The sequence below is a fragment of the Ursus arctos genome, unplaced genomic scaffold (assembly GCF_023065955.2).
Source record: "Ursus arctos isolate Adak ecotype North America unplaced genomic scaffold, UrsArc2.0 scaffold_32, whole genome shotgun sequence".
Taxonomy (NCBI): domain Eukaryota; kingdom Metazoa; phylum Chordata; class Mammalia; order Carnivora; family Ursidae; genus Ursus; species Ursus arctos.
The window spans coordinates 23,878,230-23,897,392 of record NW_026623008.1 but is presented as its reverse complement, the minus strand read 5'-3'; the positions used below and the strand labels follow the sequence as shown (position 1 = coordinate 23,897,392).

General features: G+C 41.2%; 1 protein-coding gene across 3 annotated transcripts in view; it reads right to left on the bottom strand.

Annotated features, from left to right (window-relative positions):
• Nucleotides 1-649: 649 nt before the first annotated feature.
• ZBTB8A (zinc finger and BTB domain containing 8A) overlaps nucleotides 650-19,163 on the bottom strand; it is a 59,170-nt gene continuing 40,656 nt past the window's right edge. For all 3 annotated transcript variants that reach the window (XM_048221882.2, XM_026516781.4, XM_057305251.1), the window contains 3 exons: nucleotides 13,802-14,625; nucleotides 9,573-9,742; nucleotides 650-4,878 (listed from right to left, as the gene is read on the bottom strand). In XM_048221882.2, the coding sequence (XP_048077839.1) occupies nucleotides 4,546-4,878; nucleotides 9,573-9,742; nucleotides 13,802-14,624 (1,326 nt within the window). In that variant the 5' untranslated portion in view covers nucleotide 14,625 and the 3' untranslated portion in view covers nucleotides 650-4,545. The remainder of the gene's footprint in view (nucleotides 4,879-9,572; nucleotides 9,743-13,801; nucleotides 14,626-19,163) is intronic.

The window sequence follows — 19,163 nt, the reverse complement described above, 5'->3', positions numbered from 1 at the left end:
AATAAAGAAACCAAGCAGTTGTAAATAATATCAACAAGGAATTAAAAGATTTTTCCCAATGGGAAAATCAAGAAACTATATAAGGAATTCATGTATCTAGAAATCTGAAAGAGCAAAGCAAAGTAGAATAAATTCTTAGATGTATTTTATAAGTTGTATTCCATTTAAGAATGTTTGTAAGTGATCTCATCAAGACCAAAGGTAGAGGTGACTGGCATTACCTTGGTCACTGGTTTCCAATCTAAACGTGGGAAGTTTCCAATGGCTTTTGAAACAGGTGTGAAAAAAAAAAAAAAAAGACAGAGAAAAGTGTTTATCATACTATTTCAGTATAGAAAAGCCTTGAAAAGTTAAGAAGCCCTTGGCTTCTCTGATGTGTGGTTTATTGCTTATTAACATATTTGACCTACTGTTGGCATGAATACAAATTCTGCAGGGAAAAGACTAACAGGTTAGAAGATGAAGTTTATGGATCCTCTGTGGATTTCATTTTTCTGGTCTATTCATGGTTCCATTAGCAGGAATAGTTAAGAAACTCCTATATCAAAATAAAACAATTATACTTCACCATATATAAAGCCGCTGGCTAAATAGTGCTGTTTCTGTGATAACCTGAATTTTATCATTAAAACTCTTATAACTAAAGTCACATCCTTTACATAATATTTATTCTGTATAGGATTTATCCACATACAATGACGTCGACTTTAAGACAATGGACTATTGTTTGTATAAAGGCATCTTATAAAATAGGGTAATACACAACACACCTCAGTGAATTAAGCTGATATTCTAGGATTCAGAAAATCTGATCATCCTAATTCCTATTTTTGCCATTGTTTCACTGGGTTGCCTTGGGGAGGTTGCTTTACTGTTCTGTGCCTCAATTTCTTTACCTTTCATGTGAGATAACTGTCCTATTTCATAGATATGTAAAGAATAACATAAAAATTATTAAATACTTTGCAAATATAAAATGCTATATAAATGATAAATAGTAATACTGATCCACTCTAATATAAAATAACATAGAACTTTCCATTTATAATCTAAAGTTTGGTCCTCCAGTACCTATTATCACCCTTCCCAGTTAAATACATCTTACACTATATTGCTTTTAGTGATTTTCCATAGTATTAAATTTCCATAGTATTAATTAATTTAGGATATCTATCTATCTAGATAGATATGTATAGATATGCATAGATATATATATCTATATGTGTATATATATCCAATATGAGTGGAAATTTCAATATATCTTAGCACGACTTTGCAAAATAATGAATTCAGTTCTGAGCTCTTAAGTCATCGACACACCAAACTCTCTTCATCCACTAAGCAGTGACTTGGTAGCATAAGAGCAGTTACTATGTTTTGATTCCATTACTCAAAAATCCACTGTTGAAAAATGTATTTTTCAAAAGTCTTGAGACATGAAAACTATAGAAGGAACACTGTATAGACTAAGGATGTGGTGTGCGGCTCTAGGAGACCCTCCGATTACCAGCTTGTAAGCACAGTGAGTAATAGAGGTAATGAAGAGGGACCCCAGTGCTCAAAGGGAACTCAGAAAGGTCCCCGGTTCCAGGGTGTTCAGTGCTGCCCTCCCGGGCTCTGCAAAGGTGTCTGCTGAAAGCTCGTAGGAGGCTAGAACGAGAGCAGCCCTGAGTTTAGAGCTTCTCCCTTAAATGGTGAGCTTCTCTATGAAACAGTTCATCTGAAGAAAGGGTTTCTTGGGTTCAAAAAAATCTCCTAAACCACTGATCTAGTCCATTTTGCTTCCTCCAGCCACCAGGCATGGTGGCTTTATTACAATTTACTACAATGTTGCTTTATTTTGCAAAACTTCTTCCCATCACCAAACACTCTGGAGGACCCCAGGGTTCGAAGGGCGTTCAGAAGCTGATAAACAGCATTACTGTAAAAGCAAGCTTTGTTCTAACCAACTCCCACTATTTTGCTAAGATTAAAAAAAAATTCTTGGCATAAATAAAGCTTATATTAACAGAGTATACACCTATGTAACATTTCCCCACATTTAAAAGCCAAAGAATTTTGTTTTCTCAGAAATCATTAATGGACAGTCTCACTCTAGGCAAGAATCGGTCTCTAACGTCTTAGATACACGATATGATAACTGGAGTTATTATTTACAACTTACGCACATGTCACAAATGTTCTTTTATGATACTAAAATGGTAGAAGAGATACGCTGTCTAGTTTGACGGACTCGATGGCTATTTTGTGGGGAGAGCCTGATGCCGGTTATAAACAAGAAAGCATTATTTCAGATAAGGCTGTACAGGTGCTGGTGGCAGTGTGTTCCGTGGACTTTGCTGACATTCATGCTGATGTTTGCATGCAGAAGCGTAAGAGAACATTTAGATCACAGACTAACGTGCGTCAGAGCGTACACATGCACCGCCTCATTCCCACGAATAAAGCTGCAGTCACTCATTTTTCCTACTGGTTCCAAGGACTAAAAATCAGATAATGATTTTAAAGATGTTCCCATCTGGTGAGAGTAAAGAATGTCAAGGGCTCCCTCCCCCACTTGGATACAACTTAATTGTTCAGACTCCTGATTCAGGAATAGGCCTGTTGAGAGAACAGTGAACTCGGTGCATGCCATCCAGTCTTGAAGCAACTGGAAACTGACCATCAGGGGAATCTTGGAAAGGTCTCAGCATTAAGTACCATAAAACAAAAACAAATGGTTATTCATCTATTTGTAAAAAAAAAAAAAAAAAAAGTTTCAGAAATTAACCATTTTAGCCCTCCAATCGGTATCAAGGACAATCAGTAATTAAAGAATAAGAAAAAATAAAATGAAAAGTATCATCTTGAGGGATGTCATGACATTTAGAAATACAGTATAATACATGGAGGCTCTATCAAAATTAAATTATATCGAGCTTAACTGTAATAATCTGAAGCACCCTTCAGGAAGTTCGGTTCTTCTGGGACTCAGATTTTATCTTCAGAACTAAAATAGTGCTTCTCTGATTGAACTGTAATTTTAGACTGTTGCATAATTCATACAGGGGAGGAGTTTATTTTACTTTAAAGATTTTTTTTTTTTAAGTGATCTCTACACCCAACGTGGGCTCAAACTTACAACTCCCAAGATTGAGAGTCGTAGCCAGGAGCCCCTTACAGGGGAGGAGTTTAAACACACCTTTATGTCCTAGGAAAAAAGTTTGTTTTGAAAAACGATATAAACAAGATAAGAAAAATGCTTAAAGCGTGTAAGAGAATAACTTGTTCAAAGAGTGTTATATAGAACATTTACATATAAATAACCTGACATCGAGAGACACTGGAGGGACATCACTGAGCACTCCTGGATAACTCTAGTCCAACTTATTATGTGTTGTTGAAGCTTATTAAGTTCTTCTTTCGTACTTTTTAATTCTAATAGGCTTCTTTTTCTAATTACTGCAGCTTGGTGAGGTCTGACTTCAATTCTTCGCCATTTCAGGAGACAATACGGGGAGAGACAGTTCAAAGAGGGCTGTTTAAAATCAAGACCTGTCCATCGCCAGTCCCACCACTGACACTTCCTGATTAATTTCCTCACTTGTAAATTAGAGACAGTAATATCTACCTTGCTGCTTAAGTGAGAAAATGTGTGAGAGAGCACTTCAGAAATAAACAGCAGAACAACAAATGTTAGAAATTACTGTTAAGAACTGATAACCTCCAATTTTCTTGTTCATCATTTTTTGTTTCTTTGGGTATTTTTTTTTTTCCCTTAAGAGAGGAAGAGAATTCTATGGACAGATCTTCACAAACTACCTTGACTTTTAGGCAGTATTTGTTTCCTGCTTTAGACGATGATGTCTGTATGTAATCTCCAGTCTGCCTCTATTTTAGGTTTTTGTTTTTTGGTAAACAACACTGACTACATAAGCGTCATCTTTAACTTAATGACAAAAAATTCAAATGTGAACGGTTTCACACATTTTGGATCTGTCATCTGCCAAATCCTAAAACAATATCTAGGACATTGGGATACTGAAAGGTTGTTTTAGATCTGAAATTAATTAGATCTGAAATTAATAGAAAGACTTATTAGTTCAGTCAGGTAGGATCCCAGACCCTTAAATGTGCTCTTACCTGGTTCCCTGTGAAAATTCAATATTGGTAGTTTGTGTTTTTTGAAACACCTTGAAATTATTTTACATAAAGTTTGGTTGTGGTAAATTTATTTAAAATACTTTCTTTGAGAAAAGTTTGCTAAGTAGATCTTTCAATATTCAAAGAAAAAAGGTACCTCTGTAACAAAAGGAAGAGGATTAATTGTTCATCCATCATGCCAACTCAAGCTAGGTCTTTCTTTCCAGTGCAGCAACGTACTTTAGGGCGACAGAGTTCAGAATGGATACAATGACCTGTTCGGAAAGCATGCAAGTTATAGTAGGTCGTCACTTTTAAGTCAGTCTGATGCACTTGTGAACCAGACTCTGACCACGGAAAGAGAGAGATACAGGAAGTCAGCGTAAGTTGCAGACATGCCAGCTCTGTTGGTCCACATGTCAGCTACCTAATGTTGGGCTTTATCTCCTTCTCTTCTTCTTCTTCACTATCATCAACCTGCTGTATGACCAGATCAGCAGACCCGTCCTCTACGATCTCCACGTATGATCTATTCTCGTCTTCGCTCAAGTGCCATCTGGAATCCTTATCTCCATCTGATGGGGACATAAGGTGCTGTTCAGCTTCCAAATCGATGGGGAGGCTGTCTATGCCCACTTCGGCGAGGCACTCATTACACAGTCTGTAGCGCCTGGTTCCTTCCTGGACCACTTGCCCTGTTAGATCAGTCACATGGCGTTTGCATTTTCTGCAGATTAATTTGCATGCCTGGTGAATCTGTGCAGAGATTGAAATAGTGATAAAAAACGATTGGTATGTCAACATATCAAAAGCAGCACAGTTGGATATCTAGGCACCAGTTCATAAACTTCAGATGTCCAAAGCCAAGCGCTAATATTAAATTAACATCTAATTATTAGAAAAAGATCACAGGTTTTAGTGATAAATTGACATCACAAATAAACACCACCTTTCTCTAAAGGATGGCTATAACGTTTTTATGATTAATAAAACATGCTTAATAATTTCACACATCCCTTAATCCAACAGTATTTTGATATCTGAGGTAACAAGGGACATCTTCCCAGAATAATAATAATAATAGCAAACATGTATCACACATACTATTCTAAGGACTTTATATACCTTTTTTCTCTCTCTTTCTTTTTTAAGATTTTATTTATTTATATGACAGAGAGAGAGACAGCCAGTGAAAGAGGAAACACAAGCAGGGGGAGTGGGAGAGGAAGAAGCAGGCTCCAGCGGAGCAGGGAGCCCGATGCAGGGCTCGATCCCAGGACGCTGGGATCACACCCTGAGCTGAAGGCAGACGCTTAACGACTGAGCTACCCAGGCGCCCCAAGGACTTTATATACCTTGATTCTGGCAAGGGAGAAACCTTGTTTCACATGTTAATTTATTATTATCAGCTAGAGAAAGAAAAATATATTGTCCCAAATTTAAATTAATCAGAACATATTTTTGGATAGAAGGATTACTTGCCACTTCTATTAATGAAAGATGCTGTAGAAAGAGGACTAGACTAGGAACAGGAAGGCTTGGGTTCTAGCCCTGCTTTTATCATTTACTAGCCACGTACCTTGAAGCAAGTCATTGAAAACAATATAGACCTGCTTCCAGGGTGACAGGCACAATATTTAACAACTAGTAAGATGTGGGCACCACCCAAACGGAATAGAAGCCTGACAATCTAAATGGACATTGGTCGTAACAACAACTGTGGTGGTTCTGCTGTGTATCAGCCTATTATTATCCCTGAACACAACTCAGGTTGTGACGACCAATGAGTTAATACGTGTGAAGTGCTTCGGGAAAAAATTATAACTGATGAATAATTACATAATTATAGTTACTAATAAACAACTTTAACAGCTGTCAGAGCAGATTATGGGTTCTACTCTAAAAACTATTACAATTAATTTTATAATGTTGAATTAATATTTATGGCATATTCATTTAGATAAAATCAGAACAATATGGAAGTAGGCCACCAAACACAAATAGCCAAAAAACCCCAAGAAAACTAATGCAGTCTGATAAAATATCTAAGAAAATGTACGGGGCTACAACTCAGTATAGTTATTATTTTCTGCTTAACTGTTGACCTATCAGTCAGTAAATATTGAAAGTACACAGTGTGAATGTACCCTTATTGCTGCCGAGATAATAATGTTATGGGTATCGTGTGCGGTATTGTTTTTGTTAGAAAGTTCTGGCACAGACTTGTGTTTATCCCCATCCCCTCAATTCCACTATAATTACTAAGTCAAAGAAATTAAGGGAAACACTATAATGTTAAAATTGAAAATATCATCACAAACTCATTATTTAAAAAACATGTATCTTCTAGCTCTGTCCACTGAAATAATCTAGGAGGAATGGCACGCTAGCAACAGTAAGCACCCCAGGCATCCAAAGTTTGGTTTCTAATTTTACTCCCCATTAAAAGGATCCAAGTGTCCTTTGAGAAGTGGCTGATTCCAGGTTTGTGACAGGAAAAATACAAGGTGAGCCTAGGGAAATTTGAGGGCCAGAGAATAAAGCCACCTTGAATATTTAATGACGTTATGACAAAGGGAGACAAGAACCAGCTTCAAGTTGTCCTCACTGGACAAAACTGAAAATTTGAGTATCAAAAAGAATAATAATTGTTGTAGATCCAAACACAATGAACCAATGGAAATTCATGAGGCTGTATGCTATTAAAAAAAAAACAAAGCCTGGGGCGCCTGGGTGGCACAGCGGTTAAGCGTCTGCCTTCGGCTCAGGGCGTGATCCCGGTGTTCTGGGATCGAGCCCCACATCAGGCTCCTCCTCTATGAGCCTGCTTCTTCCTCTCCCACTCCCCCTGCTTGTGTTCCCTCTCTCACTGGCTGTCTCTATCTCTGTCGAATAAATAAATAAAATCTTAAAAAAAAAAAAAAAAAACAAAGCCAGAAAAAATTCATATTACCATTTGAAACTGCTATTAAATCAACTCTTTACTTTGAAAATGGATAATTAAAGGGAAAGAATTAAATATTTATCCTGTTTCTCCTGTAGTAACTGTATTTCAAAGTAACTGAAGCGTCCCAGGCGAGGAAGGAAAGTTTTACTTTATAGAATTCTAGCTAATAATGTAGAGGAAATGATAAAATTAGTAAATCATTCTACAATCCAAGTAAAATGAATAATTGGGACAGTTTATCAACTGATAGTAATACCATTACATGAATGGTTGATGGGGAAATGCATAATAGCAGAATGCCAAAATAGTTCCACACAGATTCCTTTCTGATCACAAGGTGGCACCTTTAACTGAACAACAGTGGGATCACAGTATCATTACCCTTAGTGACCAATCTTAACAATACGAATGATGGGTCCACCAGATATTATGTGTCTCCTAATGTGACACATGATAAGATAAATAATTTTACCCTTGATGTGTTCTAGCCGAAAGTATTTACATGAATCCATAAAGTCTTTATTTATTTATTTTTAAAGATTTTATTTATTTATTTGAGAGAGAGAGAGTGTGTGTGTGTGTGTGCAAGCAGGGGGAGGGGCAGAGGGAGAGGGAGAAGCAGACTCCCTGCTCAGCAGACAGCCCAAGAAGGGGCTCCACCCAGGGCTCCATCCCAGGACCCTGAGATCATGACCTGAGCTGAAGGCAGACGTTAACCGACTGAGCCACCCAGGTACCCCTCCATTAAGCCTTTATCTATCTATTTATTTACTTATTTACTTATTTATTTGACAGAGAGAGAGCACAAGCAGGGGGAGTGGGAGAGGGAGAAGCAGGCTCCCCGCTGAGCAGGGAGCCCCACGTGGGGCTCGATCCCAGGACCCTGGGTTCATGACCTGAGCCAAAGGCAGATACTTAACCAACTGAGCCACCCAGGTGCCCTCCATTAAGCCTTTAGATAAAACATCTAGTTTATAGAAAATGCAGGGGGAAAGAGGAACAAGCTAAATGACACCAGTGAAAGCAAGCAGAGAACTTGAGAGGTAGGTTATTTTATAAAACAATTATCTTGGTATCTTCAGTCAGTCAGTGTTATGGAAATAAGAAGGGAGGCGGGGAAGACTATGCACTCTTAAAAACATATTTAAGGGACTTAACAATGAGATGTAACACAGGATCCTGCACTGGATACTGGTTTGGACAAACCAGCTATAAAAGGTATTGGGGGACTACAGGGAAATTTGAAATTGGACTGGATGTTAGATAGAATTTTATTGAGATGGAAAGGTAGCGATTGTTCACTAAAGACAGCAGCACAAACAGTATGATCCAATTTGGTTAAAAAAAAACCCCATATATATGCACGCGATAAAGTCTTAAGAATGGTAGTATCTGGGGACACCTGGGTGGCTCAGTTGGTTAAGTGTCTGCCTTTGGGTCCTGATTTCAGGGTCCTGGGATTGAGTCCCAGGTCTCCCTCTGCCTGCTGCTCCCCCTGCTTGTGCATCTCCCCCCCACAAATACATAAATACATACATAAATTAAATCTTTAAATCTTTAAAAAAAAAAAAAGTATCTGGATGGTGAAAATAAAGTATTTTTATTTTCTTATTTTTACTTTTTATAATGCATATTCATTGCTTTTGTAGTAATAAAAGGTTGTTTTTAATTTTTAAAAAACCTAGCTTTATAAGGTTATCGAAGGTGCTCAGTATGTATTTGCTAAATAACGAGCTATGAGGCAATGCGTGAGGAAATCACCTTCGGCGGCCCACTGCCCTTTAACGTTAAAAGGGGCTGATACAAATGGAATAGAAGTAGAAGTAACAGAACACGGATTTCAGAAAACGTTCTTGCTTCAAGACGAACAGCAGAGTAATTCCAACGTCCCTACCTTAGTAGGCCAGTGTCCAGAGCCCTGAATAGCAAATTCCCTGAGATTTTCCTGACTGCTGACAGTGTGGTCCCTGACCGGAGTGGCCCTACTGCCCACCTTGTTCCCTTCTTTGAGGAGACTATAATAGAGACTAGAAAGGGGGTACAGTGGACAGAGGATGGACAGCAGAAACCGGGCTGAGATCCTACCAGATAAGCATTCAAGAACCACGAGCAGATGTGGAGTATCTGCAATGGTGACTCTGACCTCGAGATTCAGCTATCTTTAGCTTAATTGTCTTCGGCTCTTGACAAGACCGGTATACAAGAACATATTCGATCTTAAATGAACTAAAAACGGATATTCAAAAAAATAAATAAATAAAAAAATTTAAAAACAAAATGGATATTCAAACGAATATCTCCTACTTCAAGGCCTCAAAGGAGAATAAAAATATATCTATGTTAAATGATGCACGATGTGCAAAGTAAAACCATTAAGTTGGAAACATTTCTAATATAAAAGAGTGGTGTCTGCAAAGATTTCCCTCAGTAAATTAGATTATCCGAAAGCAGATAAGCACACACATCTCTTCAGAAGTAAAGTGACGAAAAATCATGTACGTACTGTTCGGAAATGGCTACTGAGGTGGTCCAGCCTGCTAAACCTCTTCCCACAGGCTTGACACGGATAGGGCCTTTCCCCTGTATGACAGCGAAGGTGGCGCTTGAGGTCCGCCTTCCGCTTCACCACGTGTGTGCAGTATGGGCACTTGAACCGCATCCTGGGCAGATCATCTGTGGGAGACAGTTTGATTAAGCCACTGCAAAGTTCATCACAGCAATCTAATTCATGAAGAATCCCAAAGGCGTTGGGGAGTCCGATCGTGGAAAGGCAGGAGAAAAGGAGAAGGAAGAAAAGTTATTAAGACTCGATTGTCCATGCAATCCTGAGTCCAGAACTGTAACTTCGGCCCGGGATAGATTTACAGAGTTGGGTTAAGTGTAGACTCTCCCACTTGTCTTCTCATCCAGTTCACTGGATTTGAAACATAAAAAGGTAGTGCTGGATTTTAAAACTGGAGATACAAAAAAAAGACAAAAACAAAAGACCTGGAGGTACAACCCAGAAGTATTTCATATTACAGCTTTTATTTTTATTTATTTATTTTTAAAGATTTTATTTATTTATTTGACAGAGATAGAGACAGCCAGCGAGAGAGGGAACACAAGCAGGGGGAGTGGGAGAGGAAGACGCAGGCTCATAGCGGAGGATCCTGATGTGGGGCTCGATCCCATAACGCCGGGATCACGCCCTGAGCCGAAGGCAGATGCTTAACCACTGTGCCACCCAGGCGCCCCTATATTACAGCTTTTAAGTAGTGAGTTTTATTTACACATTTTTATCCCCTTGCCTCTACTTTAAGTACACTTGTAATACTTTTAAAGGTGAAAAAATGTCAAGGATATTTAATTTTTTATTTTATTTCTTTTTAAAGATTTTATTTATGTATTTGATAAAGAGACAGACAGCCAGCGAGAGAGAGAACACAAGCAGGGGGAGGGGGAGAGGAAGAAGCAGGCTCCCAGCAGAGGAGCCTGATGTGGGGCTCGATCCCAGAACGCCGAGATCACGCCCTGAGCCGAAGGCAGACGCTTAACGACTGAGCCACCCAGGCACCCCTAATTTTTTATTTTAAAACTCATGTATTCAAGGGGCACCTGGCTGTCTCAGTCATTAGAGCATGTGACTCTTGATTTCTGGGTTGTGAATTTGAGCCCTACGTTGGGTGTAGAGACTAGTAAACAATAAATAAATAAATAAATAAATAAATAAATAAATAAATAAATAAAACTTAAAGTTTAAGTATATATAACTTAAAAAAAAATAAAATAAAACTCATGTACTCAAGATGTTAGTTATGATTGGGGGCAAACTTCATCAATTTAATAGCTGTTGAACTCAGCTGTTCATTATTGAAGTTAGGTTTGCATAACCTACAATTATAAATGTACAGAGCCCAAATAGAGAAAAGATCACTCTTGCAGTTTTAAAATGCAACAAAGATTTCTCATTTTTGCTCTGTTGTTTCTGTACGTTTTGGTCAATGGTCAGAGCTCAGCAGGCCTTTCAGTAAGCTCTGTAACACGATACAATTTCATGTATTTTAAGGTTAGCACTACAGGAAAATGCAATTAGTAAAGATCCGCTGGTTGCCTCTTATTTTAAAGTATGTTATCTACAACCAAATTATTTTTTAAAAATGTATGTGACACCCCAGGAAATGTGAATACGGATCAGCTATTTACCGATGTTAGGGAACTGTTCATTTTGTTGAGGTACAAACTATGGGATTGTAGTGGTTGTTTTTTTTTTTTTTTAAGATTTTATTTATTTAATTGACAGAGAGAGCCAGCCAGTGAGAGAGGGAACACAAGCAGGGGGAGTGGGAGAGGAAGAAGCAGGCTCATAGCGGAGGAGCCTGATGTGGGGCTCGATCCCAGACCGCCGGGATCACGCCCTGAGCCAAAGGCAGACGCTTAACGACTGAGCCACCCAGGTGCCCCTGTTTTTGTTTTTGTCTTTTTAGGACAACTTTATTTTATTTTTATTTTTTTAAATAGGCTACATGCCCAAATTGGGCTTGAACTCGCAACCCTGAGATCAAGAGTCGCATGTCCTGGTTTTGTTTTGGTATATTTTTAGGGGAGTGGAGGGGCAGAGGGAGAGGGAGAGAGAGACTCTTAAGCAGGCTGATTCATGCCTAGCATGGAGCTGGACGTGGGGTTCGATCTCACAACCCTAAGATGATGACCTGAGCTGAAATCAAGAGTCGGATGCTTAACTGACTGAGCCCCCGTCTTTTTTAAGACTACATTTTAGGGGCACATTCTGAAATATTTACAGATGAAAACGGATGTCTGCTATTTGCTTAAAAATAAAAAAGGGAGGGGGACACTTGGGTGGCTCAGTCAGTTAAGCGTCTGCCTTCAGCTCGGGTCATGATCTCAGGGTATGATCTCAGGGTCCTGGGATGGAGTCCCTCATCGGGCTCCTTGCTCAGCAAGAAACGTGCTTCTCCCTCTGCCTGCCGCTCCCCCTTCTTGTGCTGTCTCTCTCTCTCTCTCTGACAAATAAATAAATAAAATTAAAAGATAATAATAAAGAGAGGGGTTGGGAGTAACAATACAGATGTAACAATACTGGCAGTGAGTAGAAAGTTGTTCAAACTGGGTAAGGGGTACATGGAGGTGAATCATACTATTCTCTTTCCTTTTGTGTATGTTTGAAATTTTCCTAAAATAAAAATAATTTTAAATATATAATCTGAATCTTATGATCCGTAGGAGTTTCATCTTATAATTTTCCTTTAAATTCACATGTAAACTATTAAGCAAGTTTGCTACCTGATTAATTGGGGCAGAACTATGTGACATGCATTTCTTTTCTTTTTTTTTTTTTTAAGATTTAAAAAAATTTATTTACTTTGAGGGGCGCCTGGGTGGCGCAGTCGTTAAGCGTCTGCCTTCGGCTCAGGGTGTGATCCCGGCGCTCTGGGATCGAGCCCCACATCGGGCTCCTCCTCTGGGAGCCTGCTTCTTCCTCTCCCACTCCCCCTGCCTGTGTTCCCTCTCTCGCTGGCTATCTCTGTCTCTGTCAAATGAATAAATAAAACCTTTAAAAAAAAAATTATTTACTTTAAGAGAGAGCGTGAGCAAGGGGAGGGGCAGAGGGAGGGAGAGAATCTCAAGCAGACTCCACACTGAGCACGGAGTCTGACGTAGGGCTCGATCCCACAACTGTGGATCACGACCTGAGCCAAAACTGAGTCGGCCGCTTAATCAACTGAGCCACCCAGGCACTTCTGAATGACATGCATTTCTAATTCCTGTTCTCTACTGCAGTCTTCTGACGGTGAGGGGTGGATTACTGGAACCGACAACCTACATAATCTTTGTGCATTTTACTACTATCATAAAATCGGGACATCTCCCATTGCTGCATACAGGATTTCAGTGTCAGTGGTACGGGTTGTGTGTGGTATTTAAATTGTCTTTATATCTCAATAAAATCAGATGTAGTCCAATTTCTTTTAAGTCTTGGGTCTGTGAGCCTTTGTAAATATGCATGGCTGCCCTGTTTAACTTTTCTGTATAAAAATTCTCCTCCTGGGGCACCTGGGTGGCGCAGTCGTTAAGCGTCTGCCGTCGGCTCAGGGCGTGATCCTGGTGTTCTGGGATCGAGCCCCACATCAGGCTCCTCCGCTGGGAGCCTGCTTCTCCCTCTCGCACTCCCCCTGCTTGTGTTCCCTCTCTCACTGGCTGTCTCTCTCTGTCAAATAAATAAATAAAATCTTTAAAAAAAAAAAATTCTCCTCCTGAGTGAATACTCAGAAAAAAACATACAATGTAAAGTGAAAATATGCATCTTAGGGATTGAACCATTTAGAAAAGAGCTATAAAGGCTTAACAGTAATCTAATCATCTGCTGACACAGGCTGGGAAAATCGTGGGCTTTGAACTCTACTGTTTTGACTGTTATTAAATGTATCCTTTTTTTTTAGTAGGCTCCATGCCCAATGTGGGGCTTGAACTCAGGACCCTATGATCAAGAGCTGCGTGCTCTACCACCTGAGCCAGCCAGGCATTCCTAGCCAATATTATTTTTTAAATTAGAAATTTAAATTTATGTTTTATGAACTAAATTTCACTAGAGGAGTGGAACTTAAAAAAAAAATCACTTGGTTCAACTGCCCATAACAGTTCAAAGTAAGGGCATGTTGAGACAGGAGTGATTTGTATAGGAGCCTTAGAACCTCATTGAGGGGACAGATTTTTTTTTTTTTTTTAGAATACCTGGGAAGCTTCTGGATGTGACATCGGATCCTGGACCATACGGATAGCCAACAGGAGTAGAGTCCACGTCAGCCTCAATCTGTGCTTGTTCTTCGGCCTGGGAAACGTGGCTGGAAGAATCGGACGTCCGTGCTTCTCGTTTGCTTGACTTATAATGAACAACTTCAGAAGGCTGTGACAGCCGCAAATGTTTGGACTTTTTAATGGAATCTTTCCTTTGTTCGTGCTTGGTCAAAGGCTGTGGGGTATTCCTTTGGGAGGCTGGATGGTAATTATACTTACTCCACGATTTTCCACTTACCACACCTGTTCCTTGATCTGAGCTTAGGTGAGAGTGTGGAGAACGGCTTTCTTCTTGCCAGCCACCGCTATAAAAGGAGGGGCGCTCGATACCATTGGAATTGGCATCTTTGTCGGAGAGACTGAAATAGCGATCTTTTTCTTTCTCACTAATGTCCAGTGAAGATTTAATAAAGGTCTTACATACGCTAATGACATCAGTCATCTGAAGGAAACTAGCGGCTGACATCACTTCTATGACGTTCTGGCCAGTGAGGGACAGTTTGCCGGAATAGACGAAGTCCAGGATAACCGTAAAAGTGTCAGGGGAGAAGGCCTGGAATGTAGCTGTGGTTGGCTGACTTGTCTCCTTAGAATTCTGGGAAAGGAGCATCTTGAAGTAACCACTGCTCGCAAACAAGACATTTCGATGCGCTTTGAAGACCTTGCCTTCAACCAGGATGCTGCAGTCACAAAAGACGTCTTGCCGGCGCTGCTCATTCAGCTGCTGCAGGAGGTGGGACTGGTGGGAGGAGATCTCCATTCTGGAGAGGAAAACACACGTGGTTACCAAACCGAAGCCACGCGGCTTTTCCCAGCAGACTCGACCGGAACAACCATCAGAAGCCTCCCTCGTTTCCACTGAAACCACTTTCCTCTTAGCGAATAGAGTCTCTGAGACACAGAAAATCACTTAGTAACCGAACTATTAGTTATGTGATTTTTGGACATTATTTGTTCAGTCACCAACCTTTCCTGAGCATCTGCTATGAATCAGGCCTCCGGCTCCGCGCTGGCTTCCTGCGCTCCTGCCGGGTTCAGTCTAGAGGGGGATCAGCCACTAAACGAACACTCACATCAAGTCACAAAGGTCTGGTTAAGTGCAAAGACAGCAAGAGGGTGCTGTGGGTGGAACAGAAGCGTGAGCCACTTTAGACTGGGATGGAGAGGCTTAGGGACACCTCTCTGAGAAGTAACGTTTAAGCCGGGACCTCGAAGGCGCACAGGGATTTGCTAGGTGAAGAATGAGGGGAAAGATGACTGATTCCAGCAAGACGGTGATCTAGAAAGTACTGAAACTCTCCTGCCACAAATCTCTGGAGATGCTGGCTAAAATATAACCAAACCTTTGTTTGTTTGTTTTAATTTAAATACAGCGCACTATTGGTTTCTGGGGCAGAATTCAGTGGTTCCTCACTTATATACAACACCCAGTGCTCATCACTTAATGAGATGAGAGCAAGTGCTCTCCTTAATCCCCATCCCCCATCCAGCCCATCCCCCACCCGCCTCCCTCCATCAACCCTCAGTTTGTTCTCTATCGTGAAGAGTCTCTTATGGCTTGTCTCCCTCTCTCCTTTTTTTCTTTTCCCCCTTAAAATATAACCAAACGTTTTAAATGTATGGCCGGGCTCGCAAGAAAATGAGAAATCCCTGGATGCCAGCCGTGGAGAAGGAGTAAAGCCAGGGCAGCAAGATGGCTTCCGGTTTTTCTCGGTGACAAGTTGGAATCCTCTAAGGACCATGACCTTAATGAAGAAAGACTAGTAAACTTTGCCCACAAATCCTGGGAAAAAACAAAAGTTTGTCTTTGCGGGGCTTTTGTTGGGGAAAGAAAAAAAAAAAGTACCTAGGTGAGACATCAGACCCAAGGTTGTGCTTTCTGAGGTTCTGGGAGTCCGAATTTATTTTACCTGTTTGGTGTGAGAAACCTCAAGGTGAAAATTTACTGTGGAAATTAGTCCCGGGCTGGTGGGGCCCATGGAGCACCTGGCAGAAACCAATGCAAAACTGCTTAGGAGGGTCGCTCTCAGGACCCAGGCCAGGTGGGAAATAATCTCTGCTTATGCTGAACTCAAAATCATTCCCCTCTTTACGTAAAGTGGCTCATTTCCAGTATCGTACCATCATGATGTCTATTATCTCCTGTCTTACGGACAAGCAACAAAACCTCCCTTGATTTCACACCCACCTCTGGCTACAATTCATTTCTCTCTCTCTCTCTCTCTCTCTCTCTCTATATATATATATATATATTATTCTAAGTAAACTCTACACCACTTGTGGGCCTTGAACTCACAACCCTGTGATCAAACGTCACATGCACCACCGACTGAGCCAGCCGGGTGCCCCAGGTTATGACTCATTCCTCTGCTCCCTTCACACAAAATTCATTGAAAGAGGTTGTTTGTTTGTTTTTTTTTTGTTTTTTTTTTTAAAGATTTTCTTTATTTGAGTGGGGGAGGGAGAGGGAGAGAGAGAACCTCAAGCAGACTCCACACTGAACGCAGAACCTGATGTGGGGCTCGATCCCATGACCCTGAGATCATGACCTGAGCCAAAATCACGAGTTGGACGCTCAACCAACTGAGCCACCCAGGCGCCCGGAAAGAGTTTTCTGGTTTGCTCTTTCCATTTGCTGTCCTCGCTTCTCCTGTTCTCTTTTGATCAGCTTTCATCCCCATCCATCACGATCATTTTTTAAAAAGATCATTAGTAACTTGCATGTCAAATTCAGTGGTCATTTCTTTGTCCTCATTTTACTGAGGCAGTGGGTCATTCTCTTCATCCTAAAACACTTTCTTCACTTGATGCCAGGACACCACTGCTCCATGTTCCTGTCCCGTAGGCTGGCTGCTCCTTCTCGGTCTCCTTTGCTGGTTCTTCATTTTCCTAACCTCCAAGTGCTGGGGGATTCAGGACATGCTACCCCAAAATATGACACCTTGGCATACTGAATATTTTGAAGGAGTTTGAGAAAACAGCAGAAGCAGAAAGTCCACTCTGATCCCCCCTTCCTTCTCCCCTGCAACTAAAATAACCCTCAGGTGAGAGGTGCTCTCCTGATACCCAGAGGAAAGAGTATCCTTATCTCAGAAGACAAAGGGACGCTAAAAAGAATCTGAACGAACAGGCTTTGCCGAGCTTCCCCGGTTACTAAATTTCTCTCATACTCCTTAAGCTTCCATATTGCTCCACGACTGTTCACTCTTCATGGAACCCCGCATAAAAATATACTCAGGTCTGGGGCGCCTGGGTGGCACAGCGGTTAAGCGTCTGCCTTCGGCTCAGAGCGTGATCCCGGCGTTATGGGATCGAGCCCCACATCAGGCTCCTCCGCTATGAGCCTGCTTCTTCCTCTCCCACTCCCCCTGCTTGTGTTCCCTCTCTCGCTGGCTGTCTCTATCTCTGTCGAATAAATAAATAAAATCTTTAAAAAATATATATATATATACTCAGGTCTAACTGATTCGTCGGTCCTCATCTCCTTATAAAGGCGTCTGTGTCATGTAAAACTTCTATTAACTAAATTTGTATGCACTTCTCATGTTAATTTGTCTCTGTCAGTTTAATTTCCAGACCCAGCCAGGAAGAAGGTCAGGGAAAAATCTTCCTCCCCCCTACCACTGGAATGCCCCGGGCCTCAGGGCTCAGACCTCTTCTCTACTTAGACCATTCCCTAGGTGAGCCCATCTAGTCTCAGAGCTTTAAATACCATCTTTGAGCTTATGACCCACAAAAAAGCCTCCAGAGGCTCCGCATCCACACTCAAATTCACACGACCTCAAAGGCCCTCCCTGATGCGCGTCCGCCCCGTCCAGGGATCTTTCTGCCCGCATCTCCCCTGCTCTATCCCTCCTACATTGCATTCTGGCCACAGAGACCTCTGCTCGTTCCTGAACATTCAAGGCCTATTCCTGCCATGCAGCCTTTGTCCTTGCCCTTCCTTCCGCTCGGGAACTCTTCTCCCAGATACACACATAGCTCGCACTCTCACATTCTCAGGTCTCTGTTCGAATGTCACCTTATCAGAGCACTTTCCTTTGCCGTCCTATATAATCGCCCCTTCCGCTTATTTGTTTGCTGCTTTCTCCTACTAGAATTTAAGGGAAGAGAGCGGAGACTTTGCCTTCTTCACTTATGTATCCCCAGCTCCTGGCGCAGCAGCTGAACACACGACACATGCTCAGTGGTGCTGAATGTGCATCAAACATATTAAAACATACAAGGAAATCGTTCTTTATGAAGAAGGATCAGCAGGCAGAGCAAAGAGGAGAATCAGAACACCAACAATTTTAGAAAATAGAATAAAAATCTAATAGACTATAAAATAAGTATGTTTAAGGGACGCCTGGGTGGCTCAGTTGGTTAAGCATCTGCCTTCGGCTCAGGTCATGATTCCAGGGTCCCGGGATCAAATCCTGCATCGGGCTCCTTGCTCGGTGGGGAGCCTGCTTCTCCCTCTGCCTGCCACTCCCTCTGCTTGTGCGTGCTCTCTCTCTCTCTCTCTCTGACAAATAAATAAAATCATTAAAAAAAATAAGTATCTTTAAGATGGCCAAAGAGATAAAAGATATAAAGAGTAGCATATAGTTGGTTTTTAAAAATATTTTATTTTTATTTATTTGAGAGAGAGAGAGAGCACGAGCGGTGGGGAGGGGCAGAGGGAGAGGGAGAAGCAGACTCCCCACTGAGCAGGGAGCCCCACACGGGGCTCCATCCCAGGATGCTGAGATCATGACCTGAGCTGAAGGGAGATGCTTAACTGACCGAGCCCCCCGGCGCCCCAAGAGTACCACATAGCTATAAGCATAGACACTGATTTGGTAGCTGGATTTGGGATTCTGGCTCTACCACTTAACAGCTGCATGACCCTGGGCAATTTATTTAACCTCTGTTATCCATTTCCTTATCTGTAAAATGGAACAAAAAATATTTATTTCATAGGATTATTGTGAGGATTGAATGAGTTAATGTACACATAGCACTCAAAACGACATGTAATAAATGTTAACCGTTCTCCTTTTGCTTTACTATTATTATCCAAGAAAAGAAACTTGGGGGGGGGGGGGGTTGAGGTAGGAACCAAATGGATTTAATACACGAAAAATGTAATCCACGAAATTAAAACAACTTATGTTGCAAGACGGTTGCCCCCTCTCCAGCCTGATGTCCACACTCCTGGCAGGAAGAAGAGGAAAAGACGAAAGACAACTACCAACCCAGCCTGTCTTCTTTTTTTATCAGAGGGAAAAAAAGCTTTCCTGGATGCCTCACCCAGGGGACTTACACTTGCAACTCA